Source organism: Sus scrofa, chromosome 6 (genome assembly GCF_000003025.6).
Source record: "Sus scrofa isolate TJ Tabasco breed Duroc chromosome 6, Sscrofa11.1, whole genome shotgun sequence".
Classification (NCBI taxonomy): Eukaryota; Metazoa; Chordata; class Mammalia; order Artiodactyla; family Suidae; genus Sus; species Sus scrofa.
Genome location: NC_010448.4, coordinates 70,874,917 through 70,900,265, shown reverse-complemented (window position 1 = coordinate 70,900,265; position 25,349 = coordinate 70,874,917). Strand labels below are relative to the sequence as shown.

General features: G+C 61.8%; 1 protein-coding gene across 6 annotated transcripts in view; it reads left to right on the top strand.

Annotated features, from left to right (window-relative positions):
• CASZ1 (castor zinc finger 1) overlaps positions 1 to 23,937 on the top strand; it is a 153,167-nt gene extending 129,230 nt beyond the window's left edge. For 4 of the 6 annotated variants that reach the window (XM_021095326.1, XM_021095328.1, XM_021095329.1 and 1 more), the window contains 15 exons: positions 1,041 to 1,109; positions 2,501 to 2,591; positions 3,264 to 3,428; positions 4,339 to 4,511; positions 4,763 to 5,625; positions 7,984 to 8,119; positions 8,378 to 8,441; positions 9,697 to 9,851; positions 9,993 to 10,115; positions 11,055 to 11,393; positions 12,878 to 13,076; positions 13,830 to 14,001; positions 16,019 to 16,170; positions 16,349 to 16,490; positions 19,180 to 23,937. In XM_021095326.1, the coding sequence (XP_020950985.1) occupies positions 1,041 to 1,109; positions 2,501 to 2,591; positions 3,264 to 3,428; positions 4,339 to 4,511; positions 4,763 to 5,625; positions 7,984 to 8,119; positions 8,378 to 8,441; positions 9,697 to 9,851; positions 9,993 to 10,115; positions 11,055 to 11,393; positions 12,878 to 13,076; positions 13,830 to 14,001; positions 16,019 to 16,170; positions 16,349 to 16,490; positions 19,180 to 20,282 (3,946 nt within the window). In that variant the 3' untranslated portion in view covers positions 20,283 to 23,937. Of the gene's footprint in view, positions 1 to 1,040; positions 1,110 to 2,500; positions 2,592 to 3,263; positions 3,429 to 4,338; positions 4,512 to 4,762; positions 5,626 to 7,983; positions 8,120 to 8,377; positions 8,442 to 9,696; positions 9,852 to 9,992; positions 10,116 to 11,054; positions 11,985 to 12,877; positions 13,077 to 13,829; positions 14,002 to 16,018; positions 16,171 to 16,348; positions 16,491 to 19,179 lie in introns of those variants that run through there. The other 2 variants (XM_021095330.1, XM_021095331.1) reach the window with 1 other exon arrangement.

Below are 25,349 nucleotides of genomic sequence, written 5' to 3'. Positions count from 1 at the left end.
CGAGCCACAGCAGTGACAATGCCAGGTCCTTAACCCCCTGAGCCACCAGGGAACTCCAGCAATAAAGTAGTTTTGAATTAAGGCATGTGAATCACTTTCTCAGACCTCTTGCCCACTTGGTAGACTGCAGTGTGGTGTACACACCACTTTTCTATGCTCTGGGAAACCCAAAGCACGTGCAATTCGCTTTATTACGATCTTCCCTTTATCGTGGTGGTCTGGAACCTGTACCTCTGTGCCCAGGCTCACCTGTTGACACACCAACCATGGGGAACTGTACCCCAGCGCACACAACAGCCTGTCTCTGTCCCACCACAGAGGCCAGCTGCAGGCTTAGGGTTGGCTGGGAAAGCCGCACTCTGGGTTGGGGGCTCTGGGGTCCGAGCTGGTGGCCATGGCTTCGGGGTTCAGAGCCTGGGCCATGAGAAGGGCCTCAAGAGAAGGGAGGAGGCTGGGGAGGGGTGGGCACACCCGGTGTGGAGCCCTGGGCAGTGGTAAAGTGATAGATGGATCCATGTGGGGGCTGAGTGAGACCCTTCCCCCACAGTTCTCCCTCCTGAGGGCAGGACCAAAAACCGGGGGCGGAGTTGGGGGGCTGCCCGTGCAGGGGGGAGGCTTCCCCCACCCCCCAGCCATGCGTGCTTTGCACTGCTTTTCCCCTTCCCCCTGGGGTCTCCCCAGTGCTACCTGGTTCCCTCTCCCAGCAGCATCCCTACTCCCTGTGCTCAAGGGGGGGTGCCAAGCCCCAGCTTCCCAGGCTTCCTGTGCCCGACGTGGGGCCCTCTGGCCCTGCCCCCTTATGATGCCCTGCCCTTGCCACAGGTGGGCTCATTGAGGCTGTGCCAGTCTTCTGCTGGAAGACTTTTCCAGTCCTACCCTAAGTGCCCAGAGCACTCCCAGACTCCCCCAAGGTCCTGCCCTCCCTCCCATCTCAGAGAGGAGGACCAGGGCCCCAGGGCAGGGAGCTTGCCCCCAGACCCTCCTGGGGCTTGAGGCCACCCCGTCCGCTAATCGGCTGTGCCCTGTGTGTCTCTCGCCAGGAACGGATTGCCCACAGATAAACCAGCTGTCACCGAAGATGTAAACATTTACCAGAAATATATTGCCAGGTAGGCCCTGGGGAGGAGACCGCCATGGAGAGAAGGTGGGTGGGGGCAAGAACGCCTGGGCACTGGGGGCCCCTGCGTCCATCTGATCACTAGTACCTGGGTGCCAGCTGCCTCCCACCCCCCGCACTCCTGCTCCCAAATTCCCCCAAGGGCCTGCTCTCCGTCCCAGCTCAGAGGCCCCCCCACCCCTCGATGGGGTCCAGGCCACATGCCCTTAAGCAGCTGTGCCCCAGGCAGGGCTGGGGTACCCAAAAGGGCCCGATGGCATGGCCTGGCCACAAGTGGGGTACGAGCCACCATGGAACCATCAGGGCTGCAGAGGGGTGTGGGCAGCTGTCCTCTCTGCTCTGGCCTCAGTGTGCTCCCCTGGGCGAGGCCTTGATCTCCAGACCTGTCCCTTTCCAGCTTATGGCAGTGGGATTGGCAGATGAAGAGCCTTCACTCATCAGACTCCCCAGGTCCCGCGACCAGTGCCTGGCGGGGCAGCGCATGGCAGGGCCGTGCCCCGTCCCTCTCTGTGTCCGCCTCCCCGGCCCTCCCCATCTTCTCAGCTTTGCTCTGCTCTCTTCATTATTATTATTATCATTATTATTAGTGCCTCAGCAGATGGCCCTTTTGGCAGCTTCCGCTTACATGTGTATTTGCCAGGGGTTCTGCCCTTGCAAGGGGGGTTTCCCTCAGGCTCCCGCCACCACCCACTGCCTCGTCCACCGTTGTCACCCCGTGGTCTCCCCAGGTGGCCATCATCTGGGCTGTGAGGACCGCACCCCAGCAGCACAGGGCGTTCTGGGCAGCAGGCAGTGGCCAGGCAGCTCGGGGCTCCTGGCTGTGGAGTTGGCTTCCCTGCCACAGGAAGCCAGACAGATGCCGTGCTTTAAAAATGCATAACTCTGGACTGTTTCAAGAGTCAGGAAAGCCCAGGACGGAGGGAGCCCTTTAACACATCTCAGCCGCAGAGCCCTGGGCTGGCCCAACTGGGTCCCCGGCACCTGGCCCAGCACGGGGTCACAGGTGGGCAGGCAGCACCTGCAGAAAAGGCACCTGGGCCACCGCAGGGGCTCCTGCCTTCGCCGTCTCCTCCTGTCCCATCCCAGGTCTCATCCCCTGACTCTGCCCTGATTTCGAGGGTGGCCCAACTTCCTCCTCCCCACCTGGTAGCGGGCTCTGTGCACCACTGGCACGTTCTCCCAGGGCAGATAAGGCTGGGTCTGCAGCTCAGTGGGTCTAGGATTCCCTCACCTTTTCAGCCTCTACCGCTTCACCCCAGCAGACTCCCTCTGCCCCCCAGCACCTCTACCCACAGCCCGGAGCCCCCTGAACCCCAGCAGCACTTTTCTGGAGCATGAGCACAGACCTCCAGAGAGCCTGAGCCCACTCCCTCTTCTCCGCAGGTTCTCAGGCAGCCAGCACTGCGGCCACATCCACTGCGCCTACCAGTACCGCGAGCACTACCACTGCCTCGACCCCGAGTGCAACTACCAGGTACGTCCCACGGGCGCTGGCCCTGTACCTGGAGCCTCTGGGAAACAGGGCGGTATTGCTCGCTTCCTATTCAGGCCACTCGAACTTAACATGGGTCGCCGAAGAGCCCAGAAAAGCTATCAGCCCGTCCACGTTCCCAGGCACCTGATAGCATCTAGACCATCTGTGTCCTGGGAATGACGACCTGAGCTCCCATCCACTGAGTCCACCGGGCACGGGGGCTGTGCCACGCGGCCTGGGTTCCTCGTTATTCTCCCCAGCGCCCCATGTTATAGATGACAATGTTGGGGTTCAGCCAGATTGTCCCCTGCATTCAAAGCCATCCTCTGGCAAGTGCAGAGCTGGCGAGTGAGAGGAAAGTGCCAGTTGTCTGCACAGCTCCCACGCTCTGTCCCTCCAGGGAGCCCAGCCTGGCAGAGCTCCGTGGGTGGCACTAGATGAAGTGAGTTGTCCCCTGTCCCAGCCCCTACCTGAAAGGCCTGGCCCAATTCATCCTTTCTGCTCCTGGGCGGGACTCTAAGGAGACCGGGGGAGGTCAGGGAAGAGTCTGTGCTTCTGGAACCTTTGGCATTGTTCCCTCCAAAGTCTGGTGCGCTGGCCCCGGGGCAGCCTGGCGGCCGTGACCCCAAGCAGGGTTAGCTATAAGGAGACCGCCTGGCCCTCTCCCGGCAGAGGTTCACGAGCAAGCAGGATGTGATCCGTCATTACAACATGCACAAGAAGCGCGACAACTCCCTGCAGCACGGCTTCATGCGCTTCAGCCCGCTGGACGACTGCAGCGTCTACTACCACGGCTGCCACCTCAACGGGAAGAGCACCCACTACCACTGCATGCAGGTGCCCCAGCCCCACAAGGCCCCTCCCCCGTCTCCGGGCCGGCGGAGCGAGTCCCAGGGGCTCAGGCTTGGGCAGGGTCGGGTGGGCCAGGGTGGGGCCTTCCCCATGGCCATACTTGGTGCGGGTGGAATTCAGCGGGCTGTTTATACAGACGGACGTTTTTCAGGCTTTAACACCAAGAGTAGCATTGCAGATGGTTCCTGAGGAGGGTTTTTGTTTAATTCTTTGTTTTAATGCCACGCAGAGTCTGGGCTTTTTCAAGGTGTCAGGTCCAGGGGGGAGCGACTTTAGGTTGCAAATAGCAGCCCCCACGCCTCCCCCCGCCCCCGCCGCCGCCACCCGCCCCGGCATTTGTCAGGGGGTTGTTATGGCCTCCGTGAAACAACCTGGCCCGGGGGGAGAGGGGGGCTCGCTCTCCCGGCTCTGAGATGAGGCAGACACTGGCACGGCCCAGCCCTCAAGAGTGCTCAGATTCCACTGGTTTTTACTCAATATGGCAACGTTGCCTGCCCTGGCCCAGCTCGGGTGGGGTAGGGAGGGCCCTGTGCCAGGAACTATCCGCCAAACAAGTCCCTGGGCTAAAGGTGACCGCCAGGCCCTAGGGTCCAGCCCTGCTTGCCCCAGGGGGCTCTGGCGGTAGAGCCGCAGAGTGGGTCCATGCTGTAGGACGGAGCTCCCACGCCTCTGTGGGGAGACGGCCGGGGGTCTCTGAAGACAGCCCGACCCCCAGCACGGACCAGGCCCTGGAGGCCTGAGGGCACCTCCTGAATTAACTTCTTTGGTCCTACCAGTTGGATGTTTGCAGGTGCCGAAGCTGCCCCAAGCAGGGTCAGTGGCCTGAGGCCCCAGCGGCACCCAGCAGGACAGCCGCTCTGCCTGGCCTCCCTGACTTCCCTTCTGGCCTCTGCAGGTGGGCTGTAACAAGGTGTATACGAGCACGTCGGACGTGATGACCCACGAGAACTTCCATAAGAAGAACACCCAGCTCATCAACGATGGTTTCCAGCGTTTCCGAGCCACCGAGGACTGCGGCACGACCGACTGCCAGTTCTATGGGCAGAAGACCACGCACTTCCACTGCCGGTGAGTGGGAGGCAGCCGGGGGCTTCCCGGCTCGGGAGGGACGGAAGGCAGGGATCCGGGCCCTGGGGGGGCTCAGGGCCCCAGCTCCCAGGGCGAGTGGGAGCAGGAGCGGAGGGCTGCACGGAGCGAGGCATTCGTGTCCAGCCTGGTCTTCCTGGGGAGGCCATCCTTCCCAGGGCCACCGCGGGAGCCGGGCAGGGCCTCCTGCTGGCCCCACGAGGCCCATGCCAGGCTCCCGATGTCCCATCCAGGCGCCCCGGCTGCACATTCACCTTCAAGAACAAGTGTGACATCGAGAAGCACAAAAGCTACCACATCAAGGACGACGCCTACGCCAAGGATGGCTTCAAGAAGTTCTACAAGTACGAGGAGTGCAAGTACGAGGGCTGCGTGTACAGCAAGGCCACCAACCACTTCCACTGCATCCGCGCCGGCTGCGGCTTCACCTTCACCTCCACCAGCCAGATGACCTCGCACAAGCGCAAGCATGAGCGCCGGCACATCCGCGCCTCTGGCTCAGGTGTGCTGGGGCTGCCGCCCTCGCTGCTGGGCGCCAAGGACACGGAGCACGAGGAGTCCAGCAACGACGACCTGGTCGACTTCTCTGCCTTGAGCAGCAAGAACTCCAGCCTGAGCGCCTCCCCCACCAGCCAGCAGTCCTCCGCCTCCCTGGCCGCCGCCACAGCCACCTCCGAGGCAGTGCCCGGCGCCACCAAGCCTCCCAACAGCAAGATCTCGGGGCTCCTGGCCCAGGGCCTGCCTGGCTCCATCCCCCTCGCGCTGGCCCTCTCCAACTCGGGGCTGCCCACCTCCGCATCCTACTTCCCCATCCTTCCGGGCCGAGGCAGCGCCTCCCTGCCTGTGGGGGCCCCCGGCCTCATGGGTACCATGTCGTCTGGAACAGTAGCCTCGGTGACCCCCGACACGCCTGCCCTGGCTGCCTCGGGAGCTGGCGACTCGGCCCCAGCGGCGGCGGCGGCAGTGGCGGCCACCTCTGTCCCGGTGCCCCCCGCCTCCATCATGGAGAGGATCTCTGCGAGCAAGGGCCTCATCTCGCCCATGATGGCCCGCTTGGCTGCGGCCGCCCTCAAACCCTCTGCCACCTTTGACCCAGGTGAGCAGGCTGGGCCCTTGCCCGGGAAGCAAGCACTCTCCAACCCCAGGAGCTCCCTGGCCTCGTGCAGGGCAGAGCAGCAGGTGTTTGGCAGTGTCTTTACTCCCAGCCCCCTATTGGCCTGGTCTCCGCCTCTTCTTTATTTCCTACTGGGGCTCCCTCTTTGTGGCCCACCCACCCCAGGCAGCTCTTGCTCCTTGTTTTTTCATCTGTGAAATGGCAAAATCCCAACCTCACGGGGTGCCCAGGCCACTGCTAGCTACCCCACCCTGGTCTTCCACCCGGCCGAGTCCCACATCCAGCCCCTCGTGGGAACCATCCCAGAGCCATGACCTTCCCTGGGGCCTCCTCCAGGTGACCAGGAGGGGACAGGTGCGCGTCCAGCCCGGGAGCACTACAGGGATGCTCAGGGGATTGGTACCTGGACAGCCCCTCCAGGCCAAGGCTGTCCGTCCCAGGCTGTCCGTCTCACGCTGTCCGGCTACACGTTCTGTGACAGTGGAAACCTTCTGTTCTGTGCTGTCCAGGGTGGTAGCCACCAGTATGCGGCTATTGAGTGCTTGCAATTGGAACTGGATTTCAGTTGGCCTTTCTTGAACTTGAGCCGCATCCATGTGGGAGGGGCACCTCTGGCTTATCATGGGGAGTGGGTCTCCTTTCTCTCAAGTTTTTTGCTTTTTAAATTTTTTCTTTTTTCTCTAGTTTTGTTTTTTTGTTTGTTTGGGGTTTTTTTGTTGTTGTTTTTGTTTTTGCTTTTTTGCCTTTCTGTTTACTTCACTCTTCATCTGTTTTCCACCGTCCGCCTAATTAGTGTTGGTCTGATCCTTAAGAAGGGTTCGGCTCGCATGTGGGGCTTGAGCTCCCTTGGTTCCTCCATTCGTTCGTTCGTTCATTTATCAACCGCTGGTGCTTGCCAGGGGCAGCTTGCTGGAGAGCAGGCATCACACTGGCGCTGGGGACATGACAGGGAAGAAGACAGAGTCCTGTGGGGCTGCTGGAACAGTGGGGGTGATCTTCTGTCCCCAGGGACACCCCCGGGGAGGTGGCCGAGTCTCAACTTGGACCTCAGCAGTCTGGCTCCTGAGCCGTGGGTCCTGCTCCTCTGTGAGACTCTCTTGCAGCCACCGAGACGGAGCGGTCCTGAAGCCCATCCAGGCCTCCCCCCAGCACCCCCACCCGCGACCCTGAGAGACCCTGGGCCCTGCTTCCCTGGGGACCTTGGGCGAGGGCCTTTAGGAGCTCCTGGAGTGTGGACTGAAAACTATCCTGTTCCCACCAGGACGCTCCTATCAGCTGGCAGCTTGGCGTGACACCTTCCACTCCGAGTGTGGGAGGGACAGGCGGGATGCCCAGGGCCACGCCCCCCGGCCAGGTGCCTGTCGGCTGGGGCGGGGCCCCCTCCAGGGCCACCTTGGGCTCAGTGGCCAGACTGTCGAGTACTTTCTTTTCTTTGGAGAAAGCTCCTTCCCCGAAAAGAAAGGTCAAGTGAAGGGGAGGGGCCGTTTTCCTTTATTTTTTAATAAAATGCCACTTGCTGTCTGTGCAGCAGCTCTCTGTCAGCTGCAGCGCCTTGGGGCAGATTAATATTTCAATCACTTGGGGATTATGGGGAAAGGCTCGGTGGACACGTTCTTGTCAGCCCCTTCTTTTGCCCTGTTCTGCTTGGCCGTCCGACTCCTCTGCCCACCCGGCTCCAGCCCTTTGCCCCCCAGGCACACCGCCCCCCCCAGCGCCCCCATCCTCCCCGGCCCAGCCCGGCCCGGCTGGGACGGGCCGCGCATCCTAGCCCCGGACAGCTTGACGGGCGAGGTCACATAGTTTGAACCGCCCTGATTGGCTGTCAGCTTCCATAGCCCGGACACAGCAGAAGCCCCTCCTGGGCATGCTCAGTGCAAGGCAGGGCCGTCGCCCCGGCAACAGCGGGGACGGGACCTGCGGAGGGGGCGCCGCTCCCAGTCTAGATCTGCCACTTTCCCTCAGCATTAACAGAGTCTTTAATAAAAGCCTAAGCGGCAGCCCCACAAATTGACTCTGACAGTCGGTGGAGAAAATGAAGGCCCCCACCCCCGTCCCAGCCCCCTCCCCAGCCTCCCGCCCTTCTCCTCCAGGAGGCCCTGAGCCAGGACAACTTTGACATAATTTTGCAATAATTATCACTTGAAGAATTGCCACACAGGGGGAAGCGTCACCAGCGATCATGTCAGTGGGAAGAACTGCTGACCAGCAGCCAGGGCTCCCCAGGGACCTCAGCCCACCCTGCCTGCTGCCCTCCCTCGGGGTGAGGTGGGGGGCTTCCAGTGTGTGCCCAGAGGGAGCCCTCTGCCCCTCTCACGCCATCGTCCCTCCCCTCCCCGGCAGGAAACGGGCAGCAGGCCACCCCGGCCAGGTTCCCCCCAGCCCAGGTGAAGCAGGAGCCCGGTGAGAGTGCTGGCGCCCCAGGTCCCCACGAGGCCTCCCAGGACCGCAGTTTAGACCTGACTCTGAAGGAGCCCAGGTGAGGCGGGGCCCAGGCCGCCCAGCTCTGTGCCCCTGCAGGAGGCTCTGGGGACAGCCCCCTCTGAGCCAGGCCCCACCAGCCGCCGCCCCCGCCCCTGCTGACAAGGGGTCATCCTCCTGTCCAGGCAGATGGAGCAGGTGGAGCCAGAGCGCCCAGGGTAGGGGGGGACCGGCTGGGAGGGGTGAGTCTCTGGGCTCAGTCCCACGTATGGACTGTGGACGTCTGAGCTAAAGCCCCTTGGTTTGTGTGTTCCAGTAATGAATCAAATGGCCACGCAGTCCCGGCAAATTCATCTCTTTTATCCTCGCTTATGAATAAGGTAAGAACCATCCATCACACGCCTCCCATTCCCCCACCCCTAGAAATTAAAGCTGTGCTGGGGGTGGGGGGGATGTGTTTGTTTTTTAATGTTTTGCCTCTAATAAGATGAGTTTGTACCATTTAAATTTTGAGGCCATTTTTCATCGGATATAATTTCAGAGCCACTGCTTACAAATTAATTTAATGAACTGGCTGAAGAAATATATTCCAGCCTCTGACACCCTTTTTTTCCCTTCAGATGGAGGGCTCCGAAAGCTTTTCCAGAGCCCTCTAACTTCTTTCGCTCTTAGTTATTAATTTTATTTATTTTATATATTTTTTTGTTTGTTTGAAAAGTTAAGGGGGGGGGACTAAAGTGTGAGCAGAACATCCACACGCACTTTTCGGGTTGAGTAATGGTCTCGGACGCCTTCCGCCGAGGTCGCTCCAGAATATTTATTTTAAATAATGCAGGGTCTTTGTAAATTATACATCATCTCAAATATATTTTCCCCCTTCACATGATAAATTTGACTGCAGCAAGATTAATTTGGTGAAGGTACACAAGTGACTGTTGAGGAGGGAGCCGGGCCTGGGTGGGACCTCACGGGGTGGGGAGTCCAGCCAGGCCCTCAGCCCCGGGGCCCTTGCCGTCCACCTTCCCTCCCTCCCCTGCTTGCTGTCTTGCTCCCCTTTTCCGTTCCTGGGTCCCCGGAGCCCCACGCCCCGAGTGGGTCCAGCCTTTGTGCGGACTCCCCCACCCCCTCCTCTCAGCATCAGCCTGTGTCCCTCTCACTCCACGAGCCTCCCTCCCTCTCTGCTCTGCCTTTGTGCGCCTTCCCTCCATCCCAGGGAGTTCGTGGGGCTTCCCCCCATCCCTCCTCCTCCTGCTGCACTTCTTTTGAAAACCTGGCAGGAGAATAACCAGGGAGTCGCAGAGTGGGGGGGCAGCTGGGCTGGTGTGTGCACCCCGAGTCTCAGCCTCAGATTGAGTGATGGCTTCTGGCGGCACAGGGTTTGTGTGGAGGAGCCCCCGCAGCTCCGTGGGGACCCCGGGCAGCGCTGCAGGCTGCCCGTGGCAGCGACCATTCAGAGTGGGCTCCGCTGGAGCCAGAGCCGCGTGGCCTCAGGCCTCCTTCCCAGCGCCCCCCCCCCCCAGGCGGCTGCTGGCACCACGATGCTCTTGGCCGGCCCAGAGCTGCCACTGCTCCCGGGGCAGCTGGGTCAGTGTCCCGAGGTCCCCAGCCTGAAGCACAAGCCTGTCCTCCTCACAGATGTCTCAGGGCAACCCCAACCTCGGCGGCCTGTTGAACATTAAGACGGAAGTGGAGGGGAGCCCCGGTGGGGAATCCTCCCCCTTCCTGGGCAAGGCCGTGAAGGCGCTGGTTCAGGAGAAGCTGTCGGAGCCCTGGAAGGTGTACCTTCGCAGGTGAGGGGCTTGCGAGGTGAGCAAGGGGGAGGGAAGGGCCACCCCCCCTGCTGGTCCCGGGAGCCAGGGTCCAGCCCCGCCACCCACCCCAGCCTCGCCGGAGCCCCGGGGTCTCCTCTAAGCAGCCGGCTCCTCTGCCAGGTTTGGCACCAAGGACCTGTGTGACGTCCAGTGCGACTTCCTTCACAAGGCCCACTTCCACTGCGTGGTGGAGGAGTGCGGCGCGCTCTTCAGCACCCTGGACGGGGCCATCAAGCACGCCAAGTGAGTGGGGGTCCTGGGGCCCTGGAAACTAGCCCCATTCGTCCCAGCCCGGCCCTGGGCTGGGGGGGGCCGGGGGCAGCACAGGCCTCTAGCCACCTTCCAAGCAGGACCCTGTGCCATTGCCACCAGACCTCAGAGACCGAGGTGCTGCCTGGGACAAAGGCAGGCCTCTCCATCCTTCCGCCAGCTCAGCCCCCAAGCCCGGTCCTCTGAGCCCACCCAGGCCCCACTATGGGCAACAGCGGCTTCTGCGCCCGGCCCAGTGCAGCCATCAGCCCTCCCACAGGTGCTTCCCACAGAGCCAGCCGGAGACACCCAGCTCTGACCCCACCCCAGGGGCTCTCGGCAAAGGCCTTTCCAAGCCACAGTGCTGCACTTATAGACTCGTTTTGACCTAAGGATGATGAAATTAATTTGTAAGATTCATTGAGCCGAAAAGCAACCAGTCCAGCCGCCTGCTGTAACTGAACCCACAACTTGTAAACATTTAAGACAGCTCTTTGCTGCTCTCAAAGCCCTGGGTCGGGCTCTTCCCACCGCCTAGGCGGCCGCAGCGGCCAGTCTGCAGAAGAGCAGACTTGGACCCACCTTTAAATTTCGGAGCAGGTTCTGGAAGGATGGGCATTGTAAGCCAGGACCTGCTGTCCCGACCCCTTCTCGAGTAGGGACAGCACCTCGGAAGGGTCAGGCGTTGGAAGGTGTAGCTAGGGCAGCACCAGAAGCCTGAGTTCAAGGTCAGAGGAGGTCCCAGTTTGCTCTCAGTCCTTCCGTCCTGGTGGGAGACCTCTGGCGTCTGGCGCTGGAGATGCGGTGGGGACATGGGGCCCCTAGGTTCATGATGGGGTCACACGCCCGCAGGCAGGTATGCCAGGTAAAGGTTGGTCTGCCCGGGGCCCTCTCCACTCCCCACCTGCAACTCCCCTCTCTTGCCTCCCGCAGCTTCCATTTCCGGACAGAGGGAGGAGCAGTGAAGGGCAATGCAGAGGCTTCCTTCCCGGCCTCATCGGCTGAGACCAAACCCTCCTTGGCCCCCGTGTCCCCTCCAGCACCTCCCGTCACCGCGGCCACCGTTTCCTCTCTGGAGGGGCCCGCTCCCAACCCAGCCGCCGTGCCCTCCACCCCCACCCTGCTCGCCTGGAAGCAGCTGGCTTCCACCATACCCCAGATGCCTCAGATTCCAGCGTCAGTGCCTCACCTGCCCACTTCACCCTTGGCAACGACTTCTCTAGAGAACGCCAAGCCCCAGGTCAAACCCGGATTCCTCCAGTTCCAGGAGAAGTGAGTCCCTCGATGAGCCGGGAGTCCTGTGTCCCCCGTGTGTCTCGGGAGTAGGCGCTAGCGAGGGCAGCCGAGGGGGCCCTGGCCTCACCCCGCAGTAGCCTTGGCTGTCCCCAGCCTCTCTGGGACCCGGTCACCGGGCGATGCCCTTCTAGCCAAAGGTGCTGCTGCTCAGACCTCACTGCCTGTTCCCAGAACAGGTGGCCAGGGTGGGGGGAGGTGGTGGAGGTAGCGGCCACTGTTTCAGAGGCCAGTCGTAACGCTGCGAGGACCAGCCCGGTTGGGCTGGGAGTGGCGGTCCTCGCCCAGCTAGGTGGGCTGTATCTCCCTCCGGGCCTCCCTGTTGGTCTCTGTGGCTCGTGCCCATGGCTGAGTCTCTGCAGGGCAAGCGGGGTCTTGGGTGGTGGGGGGAGGGGGCTAGCCCCTTCCCCCTGGCCCCCACCCACCTACAAGATGATCTGAGCTCTCAGGGGTGGAAGGGACCTTCCTTACTGGATGGTGGTGGCTCCTTGCGGCGAGAACGGTGACTCTGTATCATTATGTGTGCGGCTTCCTGTTCTCAATAAAAGTAATAAATTGAATGTGAACACACACCGCCTGAGTGGCAGCTGTTCTCCCTCTCTGAGCACCTGGGGCTGGGCCCACGGCATGGAAGGGGACCCGGCTCCTCCCTGTCCCTTCCCCAGCTTCCCTTCTTCTGTTTACCTCCCCAGAGTGGCAGCCCTCTTGGCATCCTGGCCTTGGTGGGAGTTCCCACCCCAAGTCTGATGTGGGGGGCGGCCGTGTTGCCAGTCAGGGCAGAAGGCTGGAGCACATGCCCGCAGCCTGGGAGGCAGGGCTCTGGGGCGGGGGCTGCGGCTCAGAGGTAGGCCAGCCATGGGACTTTGCCCACCGCTCAGCTGGCTTGTGAGGTTCTCTGAGTGGGTGGCAGCCTAGAGCTGGCCCTGGAAGCCCCAGCAGCTCTGAGCCGCAGCAGGACCTGACGCCAGGCACACGTCCCCACTGGCCAAGGCCCGTGGTAGCAAAGCTTCCTGGTAGGGCTGCCCACCCATCTGCACCCTGTCAGTCAGCCATGGCCGAGGCAGTGCCCGTGCCACGTCAGCCAAGCTTTCGCTGGCGTCCCGCCAGGGCTGGCAGCACCGTCCCTCATTTTCACATCCAAGAAATGATTGCAGCCATCCTTATCTATAATCCCGAGGTGTGGCCGTGGAAACTACGTGTCCCAGCGTGCAGTGCTCTGGGCAGCCTGCATACAATCCCTTAGGCACCCTCAGAGCTTCAAAAAGCAGGCCAGAGTGCCTGCTGGGATCTGTAGTCTCCTCTGGCTGCATCGTCCTCTTGAGCAGGAGGACAGCCCGGGGCCATCCTCTTGACTGCATCATGGGGGGCCGGGGCATGACACCTCAACCCGAGCAAATGTCAGGACACCGGCAGGGAGGGCACTGGGAATGCCAATGACCTTCTGGGCCATGGTTTCATTCCAGCGATCCTTGCCTCGCAACGGACTGCAAGTATGCCAACAAGTTCCACTTCCACTGTCTCTTTGGGAACTGCAAGTACGTCTGCAAAACCTCTGGCAAGGCCGAGTCCCACTGCCTGGACCACATCAACCCCAACAACAACCTGGTGAACGTGCGAGACCAGTTTGCTTACTACTCCCTGCAGTGCCTCTGTCCCAACCAGGTCAGCGAGGCGGGCGGGTGGGGCCGGGGGCGGGGCCGGGGCCCAGGACCTGCTCTTCCTGGCAGAGTCTCCATTTCTCACGCCCTTTTTTAACTGGCCTCCTCCAGACTCTGGAAAGGACACCGTCTGTCCGCGGGTCCCTGGAGACCCCCTGGGCAGGGGTTCAGATTGGTGCTCAGTTGGTGAGGTCTGTCATTTCATCCCATCCCTGGGTGACGGCTATATAAGTGCTGGGCAGCCACTGTGCACTTGGCATCATTCTGCCCGTCTTGGAACAGCTGGGCTGCCTTTCCTCAGAGGCCTAGAATTTTAAAATAGGCCCATTGGACAGATGAAGAGCTTGACCTGTCGATCCGATTCACTATAAAGGCCTACCCCTGAGACCTGCAGGGCCTTCCTGACAGAGCGAGGAGGAGGAGTCTGAGCCTAGACCCGGGAGCACAGAGAAGAGTGCTAGGATAGATTAATGATGTCTGCCTAGGGCCGGGCCTCGAGAGAAGAGTGCTCAGATAAATTAGTGATGTCTGCTCTGGGCGTGGGCTTAGAGAGGGATGGCAGTGATACCAGGCAGGATGTTTGAATCAAGTGGCAGAAAGGGACATACTGTTTTTTAACACGTGGCAGGTCTTAACACAGGTGTGTTTCTGGTTCTGAGTACCGCAGAACACACGTGTGCGAAGGGCCTGCCACAGCCCAGAGCGAGCTTATGGACATCGGCCTGCCTGGTCCTGAGCCTCCTGTCCCTTCTTGCAGCACTGCGAGTTCCGGATGCGCGGGCACTACCACTGTCTCCGGAGCGGCTGCTACTTTGTGACCAACATCACCACCAAGCTGCCGTGGCACATAAAGAAGCATGAGAAAGCCGAGCGGCGGGCAGCCAACGGATTCAAGTACTTCACCAAGCGTGAGGAGTGCGGCAGGCTAGGTACCGAAGGCCGGGGCGGGGGTGGGGGGGCAGGGGTGACAGCAGAGGGCAGGACTATGTTCCTGGCCCCTGGGGGCCTGGGCCACCTCGCTGGGACCTACTTCTTGTCCCCTGTACATCAGGCTCCATGTTCTGTTTTTGTGTGTTTGTTTGGCTTTTTAGGGCCGCACCCGGGGCATATGGAGGTTCCCAGGCTAGGGGCTGAATTGGAGCTACAGCTGCCGGCCTACACCACAGCCAGCAGGCTCCATGTTTTTTAAGAGATGTCGCAGATATCGCAGGCCAGGCATCGTCAAACTGGGAAAACAGTAAAACCCCCAAGAGCCTAGGAGAAGGGGTGAGGGTGACTCGGAACACGCCACTCCCCAGGGAAGATGCCTGGAGCCTCGTTTCCGGCGTCCAGGCCTAGGCTGGGTTCTTCGTCCTTTCCTTTTCAAGAGGGCCTTGCAGGTACGTCTTAGGAGCTCCTGAGGTTCTCTGCCCTGGGATGTCTTTCCATGGCTTTAAGGACCAGGGTTTTATCCACAATGGACCACGGCTTGTTCGTTTGTTCATTCATTCATTCGGCAGACATTTTTTGAGGGGCAGCCATGTGCCAGGCTCTGTCCCATTGCGGGGGGCGGTGGTGGGGGTGGAGCTGGCAGCTCAGATCTTTTTTGAGCGTCCACTGTGGCTGGCCCTGTGCTTGGTGCTGGGGATCTGTTGGGACAGCAGATACATTGTGGGCTCAACCCAGAGCATCTGTGACCTGGGCTGACCTGGAAGGAGGTGGCCGTGGGGCACGCAAGAGGAGGCCATAAGTGGCCCTGAGCTGGGCCGCAGGTGCCTTGGAGTTAACTCTGCTGCTGAGAGCTGAGCCCTCGGCAGGGAAGCTGCCCCCCAGCCCAGGAACAAGGTCTCCCTGAGGAGGAGGAGCTTCCTGGGCCCATTGCCCTGGGGCTCGTGGGGAGGAGGCCCCAGACCAGCAGACAGAGGGCAGAGCCCAGCCTCCTGCCTTAGGATGGAGCCGTGTGTTCAGGGCCTGCAGGTGCGGAGCAGGAATCTGCCCTGGGGGAGAGGGGGGGCTCCCCCGGAAACGGGGGTGGATGGGAGCCAGGTAGACGGGGTGCAGACGCCTGGGCTGCCCGCAAGGCCAGTCGTGACTCAGGTGGTCCCAGGGGGTGTAGCGGTGGGGCCGCCGCCTGCAGCAGACCGGCCTTTGCCCGGGGGACTCCGTAAAGCCACCTGCCGGAAAAAAAACAAAGCTCTCCTCCAAGTATGAACTCAACACGGATTCAGGGCCTGAGAGAGGGCCGTCATCAGGGCAACAGACATCAACACTGGGTGGCCCGCGCTGTTCCTGGGCTCAGTTTACAGCTGTCAGGGTGCTCTGCAGTTGTTATTTACTCAACTTTGGGTGTTTTTAGTGGTAACGGGGGCCAAACAAAGCTGGGGGATGATAGGAAACACTGGGCCCGGCTCAGGAGCCATGGCAACGGGCAGGTCTTCACCTGCCCCTTGCTGATACCGTTTCAGTGCGGCCGCTTCTGTTTGTTCCCAGCCCGGAGCAGAGCAGAGGTTGGGGGTGGGGGACAGAGGGCCAGCCAGCCCACCACCATCTCAACAAGGCCTGGAAGCCAGCAGCACCTGGCTCCCCAGAGGAGCTGTGGGGACAGGTGGCTTGTTGGGAGGTGGCTGATCTAGCGCACAGGTCCTTGGTGGTCCCCTCGCCCTGGAGCCCATGGTCCTCTCAGTGGGCCGGGCAGGGGATGGAGCCAGCCCGCCACTGTCATGTGCATCCCTGCTCGGCTGGAGGGGAGGCCCAGGCTTTGGACAGCCAGGTGGCCTAGGACTTTCCAGGGGTGGGGTACAAGCCCTCCTCATAGGAGCGCCGCCATAGGGGAAGTGGCCTTTCCCCAGACACCATCCGCCTTGTTGGCCACATGTCCCCATGCCTGGAACAGTGCCCGACACCCAGAGGGTACCATGAGCACTGGCCGGCAGCGGAGGCTCACGGCCGGGGGGGCTGTGTCCACAGGCTGCAAGTACAACCAGGTGAACAGCCACTTCCACTGCATCCGCGAGGGCTGCCAGTTCTCCTTCCTCCTCAAGCACCAGATGACCTCCCACGCCCGGAAGCACATGCGGAGGATGCTGGGGAAGAACTTCGATCGCGTGCCCTCCTCCCAGGTGAGCCGGGCGCTGCCAGGCTGTCCCCTCCCCTTCCCGGGGTGGCCAGAGGGCATCAGCCGCTCCTGTTCTTGCTTCCCCATGGTGGGCCAGGCCGCCCAGAGCGACCGGCTGCCCGCGCCTGCGGGGCAGCGGAGCCCCCAGCCCAGCTTCCTCAGGGCCCCCCACTTCCTTTCAGGGCCCCCCGAGCCTGATGGACACGGAGACGGACGAGTACATGGATTACACCGGCTGCAGCCCGGGCGCCATGTCCTCCGAGTCCTCCACCATGGACCGCAGCTGCTCCAGCACCCCCGTGGGCAACGAGAGCACCGCGGCAGGTGAGCAGGCAGCCGGGAAGCCCAGGACAGGCCTCGCCTCCTGAGGCCCAGCAGCGCTGGGCCCAGCTTAGGACAGGCGGGTCATGGTCAGGCAGCCTCGGCGGAGGACAGACCGATGTGTGGCTGGTCTGTGGGACCTGGGCCGTTGAGGGTGTCTGCTGCCGGTCTGCCCGCCGCCCCAGCGCTCTGCCCTCAGCGTGAGTTTCCAGGAGAGGACGCGGGCTGCAGCTGAGAGCTACAGAAAAAGCAGCACAGCCCCCGGCCAGAGGGGCAGGCGGGCCTCGTCCAGCCCTGGCCCTCTTCTGCCCCCTCTGCCATTGTCCCCAGTGCAGCCCCTGGGCCCCAGCGTGGGGTCCTCCCTAGCCCGCCGTAGCCTCTCCCTGCACTGCCTCCCCGTCCAGTCCTCTCTCCTCGGCCACCTCCTCCCGTCTTCCCTGTGGCATCTGTCGGCTCCTCATCTGTCCACATGTTTTCATATCATACTTGCTTCTGCCATTGGGTTTCTCATTTTGGTTTCTCTTTTGTTTGTTTGTTATTTGTTTTGGTTTTCTTTCTTTCTTTTTTTTTTTTTTTTTTTTTTTTTCTGCTTTTCTCCACCCTCTCCAGGCTGCCCGGCTCCTCCTCCTCCTCCTCTTCCTCCTCCTGCTGCCGCTGGTGACGAGGCTGCCCGTGTGGCTCCGCCGCCCCCGCTGACCCCATCCTTCTCGCCAGCCGCGCTCCGGTCCCCCCTGCCCTCCCTCCCACGCCTCCTTTCTCCACCCTGTCTCTCATACTCTCTGCTCAGTGCCACTCTCGGAGCCACCCGGGGCCTGGCCCACCCCATCAGCAGCCCGCCCAGCTTCCCGCCCATCACTGCCACTCCAACTCCAGTAAAAAGTGACGTCCCCCTAGTTCAGGACGCCGCAGGTAACTCACTCATGCCCTCTTTACCAGTGTCTGTCACCCCAGCTGATCCTTAAGGCCACAGTCCAGGACCTGACCCTTTTCTGTGGCCTGCTGGGCCAATGACAGGGCCACCCCATCTGCCTCCAGCACCCCCAAGACCAGAGCGCCTGTCCCCTTGTCCCGAGGACAGCTCCTCTCAGCTCCTGCTCAGCCCGGGACAGGCCAGAACATCGCCACCAGCGCTCCCTGGGGTTCACCCCATCTCAGCAACTGGCCTGAGCCCCAAGATGGCCATGTGCTTCCCCCCACACACACACACGCCCCTGCGGCAAGGCAGAGCCTGTCCCTTCTGCTTTGGGGAGTTCACCTGGGGCCCAGCACGAGGGATGGGCAGACAGGTTCTTGGGAAAGCTGCTGGTGTCTGGGGCCTGCCCAGGTTTGGAGGGTCCTGACACCAGCCTGAACCCCCAACCCTGGAGCCAAGCAGGAAGAGGCCCAGGCCCCAGCAGGGCTCAATGGCAGAGGGGCCTCCTGGCCCCACCCTGTAGCTGCCCGCCCCCCCCAGCCCTTTGGGGTAGTCATCAGCTGGCTCTGCCTCTTCCTCTGTTCATTCTTATTGCACGTGCTGCCCGAGTGCCAGGCACTGGGCCAGCCCAGGGGGGTGGCAGAGAGCGAAGCAGAGGGTTCCCCCTCGTGGATTTTGGCCCATGTTCTGTCGCAGGCAGAACCAGACAGAGCCCTGTGACCTCAGACCCAAAGCAGACAGTCCTCACCCACCTGGATCCCCAGGCCCCAGCCCCCCGGCCCCCACCCCCACCCCCACCAGGGTTCCCCAGCCCACAGCCGTTATGGTTTTCTCCGCCTGCTGAGCTGGGGGTGGGGGCGGGGGATTGGGTCTGCTGCTGAGATGGACAGAGCAGCACGTCCGTGCCTGGTGCTGGCCGTTCTAGGCAGGTTGAAGGAGGGCTGGGCAGGTCAGTGCGCGGGTGGGGGGAGCCTGGAGGGTGCCCACCCTGCACTCTGCAGGGGGGCGAGGTCGGGGTGTGGAGCAGGGAGTGCCTAGACAGCCACCCCTTCCCCAGCTGCCTGTACTCCCCTCACGCCAGCCCCCAGAAAGAGGGTAATGGGACCACAACCACACTGTGATAGGGCGGCCCTGACTGTGGGACATCCTGAGCCAGGGAAGCAGATGGGACCAAGAGGGAGGGTACAGATGGGCATCCAGCCACCGGCCAAGCCCCTGCTCCAGTCCTGTCCCCTCAGCAGAAGCTGCCCTCTCCCAGCCCACAGAGGGTTGGTGGGGGGGGGCGTGGACAGAAAAGCCCCAGACCCTAGAGCACCTTCTGGTACCACGAAGGTGCTTCTCGGGATGGGAGCTGCAGCTGCCAACAGCCCCAGGGCACCCGGGATCCCTGTTGGGAGTAGCCCGGTCCCAGGCGCAGACCCGAGGGCAGCCAGGGAAACTGGTTAGAAGGAGCCGGCCTGTCCCACATTAGAGGCCAGCGTGTGATGGCGTCCTGGCCCCTGTCCAACTTGGGTAATTACACTCTGACGACCTAGATTCCCCCTTCAGCTTCAATTAGCACCAGGACGTGTCCTCACTTCCCACCCTAACTGGCCAGGAAGCAGCCACCCTGTCCCCCAGAGCTGCTTGCTCTGCCACCCACCTGCAGATGCAGGATGACGAAGGGGGAAGCGTGGGGCTCCCTGGCCACCTGGGGTGGGGTGGTGGGGGTCATGGGACAGGCCCAGAGTTGATCACGAATGGGGCCCACGAGGGCACTGACCAAGCCCTCCTCTCCAGGGAACACCATCTCCATGCCGACAGCCTCCGGGGCCAAAAAGCGCTTCTGGATCATCGAGGACATGTCACCGTTTGGCAAGCGGCGCAAGACGGCCTCCTCGCGCAAGATGCTGGACGAGGGCATGATGCTGGAGGGCTTCCGGCGCTTCGACCTCTACGAGGACTGCAAGGACGCGGCCTGCCAGTTCTCGCTCAAGGTCACCCACTACCACTGCACGCGGGAGAACTGCGGCTACAAGTTCTGCGGGCGCACGCACATGTACAAGCACGCGCAGCACCACGACCGCGTGGACAACCTGGTGCTGGACGACTTCAAGCGCTTCAAGGCCTCGCTCAGCTGCCACTTCGCCGACTGCCCCTTCTCGGGCACCAGCACGCACTTCCACTGCCTGCGCTGCCGCTTCCGCTGCACCGACAGCACCAAGGTCACGGCGCACCGCAAGCACCACGGCAAGCAGGACGTGATCAGCGCCGCGGGCTTCTGCCAGTTCAGCTCGAGCGCCGACTGCGCCGTGCCCGACTGCAAGTACAAGCTCAAGTGCTCGCACTTCCACTGCACCTACCCCGGCTGCCGCCACACGGTCGTGGGCATGTCGCAAATGGACTCGCACAAGCGCAAGCACGAGAAGCAGGAGCGCGGCGAGCCGCCCGCCGCCTCCCCCGGCGCCGAGGGCTCCGCTCCCGGCCCGGCCGCCTGCCTGGACGGCGCGCCCCCGCCCGGCGCCGAGCCCGCCGCTGCCGCCGCCGCCCTGCTCTTTCTGCCCGCGGCCGCCGCTGCCGCTGGCGACCCCGGCCCGCCCGACGCTCCCGGGCCCCGCGCCGGCCCCGCCGCGCCCGCGCCCGGCCCCGCGGCCGGCGAGTCGTCGCAGGAGGACGACGAGGAGGAGCTGGAGCTGCACGAGGAGGAGGCGGACGACGACGAGGACGACGACGACGAGGACGACGACGAGGACGACGACGAGGATGAGGACGACGACGAGGACCTGCGCACCGACTCGGAGGAGTCGCTGCCCGAGGCCGCGGCGGGGCCGCGGAGCCCGGAGCTGGCGGCCCTCGGCGCCCCCGCGCCCCCCGGGCCCGCGCCCGCCGCCGCCTCCCCGTAGCGGCCGGGCGGTGGCGCGAGGGGGGCCGGCGGCGCCCGGCGCCCGCGGGGTCTCGCCTCCTTATTGTCCTCTTGCTGTGCATTTTGTAAGAAACGGTATTTATATGTCAGGCTTCCCTTGTACAGAGCTAGGTGTGCGCCGCGGTTCCGGCGTCGGGAGGCGCTCCGGGCTCGGGGCCCCCGCCGGTGCTTCCGGACCCCGAGTCCGTCTCAGGACAGAGGCGGGGGCCTCCCTCTGGTGCTCCGGGGCCGCCCCGCGCCCGCCCGCCCGCGTGGCAGCCCAGCGGCCGGAAGGACAGAGGCTGCTGGTGACCGTCCTCCGGCCGCAGTTCGGGGATCTTCTTCAGGGAAACAGAAGGTGCTCTTGTCCGGGGCGGGAACGAGGAGCGGGGGGTCCCGGAGGGCGAGGCAGGCGCCGAGCCCGGGCGGCTGCCCCGAGCGCCCTCCCCGCGCCGGACCCCGCGCCCCACGCCCGCGCCGGTGGGATTTCTCATTGCTCAGGGCTGGGCCGGGCGCGGGGTCGCCGGCACCGGCAGCACCTGGCAGGGCCTCCCGTTCGTGCAGCTAAGACCCTCCCTCCCTCCTGGCCCTGGGGGTGGGCGGGGCGGAAGGCGTGAGCACGGGTGACACTACAGGGACCGCGGAGGGAGCCTCCTGGCGATGGCAGCGCTGGCAGCCCCGGGTTGCTCGGCCGTCGCGGCGGGGCCCGGCCCGGGCATCTGCTCCGAGGGCTGGGGCCTCCCGGCCCGCGCTGTGCTCGTTCACAGAGGGAAGAGCAGCTGGTGCTGGGGCGCTGGGCCCGCAGGGGGTCTCAGCCACACAGGTGGTGAGAACAGGAAGGATGCGACTGTTTGGGGCTTTAATATTCAACATAGGAAAAAAAAAAAGCGAGAAAGTTGTACAGTATTTTTCCTGTAAAGGTTATTATTCTACACAGAACAAAAGAAAAAAGCAGGCGGGCGGCTAGAGCCCAGACCCGCCTCCGGACCAGCCCTGAGGTTGGAGACCTGAGTGCAATTGCTCACGTGGGATTTTGTTTAGGTTTAGTTTAGAGGCCTTACCAGGTTGAGGCTGTCCGTCTTTACACTAGCACTGATGGGAGCTGTGTGATTCCAACTTTTAACTTGAATTTTGTAGAGACAAGAAAAAAGGACTATTATTGTTGATACAAGTTTGTAGTTAATTTAACATTTGAGTTTTTCTCTTGGTTATGCGTGTGGCTTTATAGGGCTTCCCCCCCACCCCCGTTTGTTTTATTTTGTTTGGGATACTTCTTTGCTGATGCAACCCACCTGGATTTGGTTCTCTTTGCAAAATACCCCCCCACCACATACACACACCCACTGCCCCTCCCAGCAATGAGGTCCCTGAGCCCAGAGCGGGGGACGTGACCCCACTGGCAGGTACACACACACCTGGCCAGTGGCTCCAAGCGCGACAGGGACCGAGGGGGACTGCCCAAGGCCCCTCCTGTTCCCGTTCTCTCCACTCTGGGCCACCAGTCCTGTCTCAGGGTGGACCCTGTGTGATGTGGCCACAGGGAGCACTCAAGGCCTAGCCTGAGGGACAGACTGTCACTCAGAGCCTCCTCCCCATAGGTCTCCAGGCCAGACCCAGCTGGGGATAGGGGGAAGGGGCAGTGGCTTTTTCTTTTTCCTTTTTTTTTTTCTTTTTTTTTCTTTTTTTTTTTTTTTCCTCTTGGCTGCCCACAGCCAGAAAGCCAGGACCATCTGAACTGGAGAGGGAGCCGGGAGGGAGGAGTGGTCAGACAGAGTGTACCTGATTCAAAAGGAAACACATGGTTTTCTAGAACAGCCCCTACCAGAGCCTCCTGAATTCTGTGGGCACCACGTGCTGCTGCTGAGCATTCGCCCAGACTTTGTGCCCGACCACAGAACCGGGGAGTCTGTGGAAGGAGTTTTGTAAAGGAGAAAAAAAAAAAAATTTTTTTTCAATGTAGCAAAATCAAAACAAAAAAAAGAAAAAAGAAAAAAAGAAGATGCCGACAGTGCGAAGTCTAGCCTTTTGTAACCTTCATATTGCACACTAGGACTATAAGCCATTGCTAGCTCATTTTGAATTTTAACGTGTAATTTTTGTTTTATTTTCTTTCCGTGGGGAAAACAATGCTTGATCCACCAATGCTCTTTTTAATGTTTTATAACTATGTATGTGTATATATATAAATATAAAATAATATGTATGCACATATGTGTGTATATATCTATATGTATATACATATATAGATATATAGAGATATATAGAGAGGTTTTGAGACGAAAATGCAAAACGTGAAAACCGAACTGAACAGCGTGTGCTCTGATTACTTGAATCTGGTCTCCTCGGCACCTGGTTATTAAGAACTGAATATTTTTCCACTTGAATTTAGTGCTATTAGAAATTTAATATATGTGTTTTATTTATTTGATTTTTTTTTTTTTTGCATGACTGATGCAAGGTTTGACATTTTCACTCAATAAAAACTGGAAAAAACATCTATCAAGTTAGCTTTTATTTTTAAACTCAGCCCCTAGCGGCCAGGGGTGGCCCAGCTGTGGAGGGCGGCACAGCCAGCATGGCCGAGCTCCGTGGGCCAAGTTGGGGGGGGGGACGTCGGTCACCCTTCAACCCTGGCAGGGAAGGGGGCAGACCAGCTCTGCCCCTGGGATGGGACCAAGCTCTCCCAGGTTGCTGGAGACAGAGAGTGGGGGGCTTGAGCCCTGCCTGGCCTCCCTCCCTCCCCAAACCCACCTGAAGTCCCCTCGGAGACTCAGGAGCCGCCGTGGCCGCGGTGGACGGCCTAGAAGCCCTGGGCCCGGACAGGACTCCAGAGGCTCCCAGGCCTGCAACCTGGCCAGCCCCCTCCCCACGCGGCCAGGGCTACCGGGCAGGCACTTGGCAGGGTCATCCCTCTGCCTCCTCCCTCGGCTCCTTCCTCCTTCCTGCAGGGACCTGCCTGGGCTGGGAACGGCGCGTACCCGGATCCGATCCGGATGCTGGCTCGGCTCCTGCCTGGAGCACGCGGGGGCAGCGCCAAAGGGGGCCAATTCCTGGGTCTACAGTCACCAGCCCCAGGCCTGAGCCGCCGGCCCTGGTGGCACAGTGGCTGGGGCGCCCTCAGAAGCTGGGCACGAGCGCTCCTGCCAGGCCCCGCCCAGAGCGCGGGCCTCGCCTCACGCTTGACACTTTGAGGTGGTGACCCACTTCTCATTAAACCTCGTCAACTGTGCCATCTTGCCAGCCTTGCCCTGAGCCAGGCAGCCAGGCATCCCAGGGCCCCGGGAGGAGACGTGACGAGTGCAGGGCCTTCCGCCTCAAGGAGGCCCTTGCTGGATGTCACACCCCTGCAGCGAGCTCACCCCTTTCCTGGGGAGGGACCGAGGGCCTGGGAAAGTGAGGTCCAGCCAGCGCGTCCCCCGGGTGCCACCTGGGCCGCAGAGGGAGTGGGCACGGGGGCTGCCCGGCTCCCGGGGCCCTGCTCACTGTCATTTCCTCCACAGAAGCCTCGTTTCCAGCCCAACCCGGCACCAAGGGCCCTTCCCTTTCTTCTTTCCTCCTGGAACGCAGCCCACAGGCTATTTACATAAATATGTTTGTAACAGACAAGAAAATATATACTTTTTTCTGTCTTATTAAAATGTTCACGTTGGAACTTGCCTATTGTTTGTGGATATCTCGATTCTGTTAAATAAAACAGTGACTAATTTATGGGATAAAACACAAGTTCAACAAATTAAAACCATTATTGGAGCTTCACAGGCCCTGGTGGGCCGAGCAGCCCTCCCTCGGGGCTTGAGGGGAGGCAAGGAGCCAGGCCCGGACCTCAGCCGGGCGGGTGGTGGGTCTGCAGCGGGGGCAGGACCCACAGGGGCTCCAGCTCCAGCTGCCTCTCAGGGACGCTTGGGGCCCGGGGGAGCCAGGGCAGGGACTCAGAGTAGACGCCCCCTCCTCAGCTGCCCCCAGGTCTCCTGGGCCCCGATGGACCTCAGCAGACTCCTATGTGGCAGAGATAGGGGGTCCGGCCCAACCACGGGAACAAGACAGGGCCCAGGGAAGGGGGCATTGGGTCTTGGGGAGATAAAGGCCTGTGATCTGAAGAAGCTGCACCCAGGCCAGCCCACTGCCCCGTGTCCCCCGCCCCTAGGAGGGAGGGGCCCGCAGCTGGGGCAGCCCCACCCCAGGGCTGGGGAATGGGCCCAGGCCCCACCATGCTCCCCGTGGCTCGCTGGACTCAGTAGGAATTGCAGTAAAACATGTTTTCATTCTGGGATTTAATTAGCTGTGGTGGTGCGATGCTTCTACACCCAAACTGGGGCAAATTCAAGAGTTTTGTAACCTCTTGGAAAGAGCCAGAACCAGCTGCACAGGCTCACGCTGAGCTCAGTGGCCTGCCCGCCTCCCACAGACCTGGCCCAGCTTGGGTGCTACCAGCAGCTGAGTCACCCACGGGAGTTGGGCCTGGGCTTTCTCCACAGGCAGGCCGCCCCACCCCGCCTGGAGACGCAGCAACGGGGCCACGCCTCCCCGGGCAGCATGGCCAGTCAACCCGGGCAAAGGGGACTGTTGTTCCATTCGCATTTGTGAGAGGTGGCCCTGGTCCCACAGGTGGCCTTGGCCCAGGGCCAGGGCACCGGATAGTGGAGGTGCTGCTGCCCCCAGGCAGGCCTCCAGGAAGCAGGGCGGGCAGAGGTCCCCTCAAACTGGCGGGAGTCCCCAGGACCTTGCCAGGAATGAACAGGGGCCAGGCCTGTGCCACCCTCCCTGGGGGGACCACGCCACCCTCTGGGAGGCCAGACAGGAAGCACCTCCTAGGACCCACAGCCCACGCAGGCACGGATGGCCAGACCCAAATGCTTCTCTTCTTTGGAGCCCCACACCCCACACCACTTGGGGGAGAGAGACACTGCGGCCTGCGAAAATCAAAGGCTTTTCCCCACTGAAGGGCCTGTCCTGACATCGCAGCCCCTCAGCCCTGCCCTGAGCCTCCCGGGGACCCGGCTGCTGCTCCTGGATTTAGGATCCACGGGGCATCCTGGAACTCCTGTCCCGGAAACACCCTCCGGAGCTG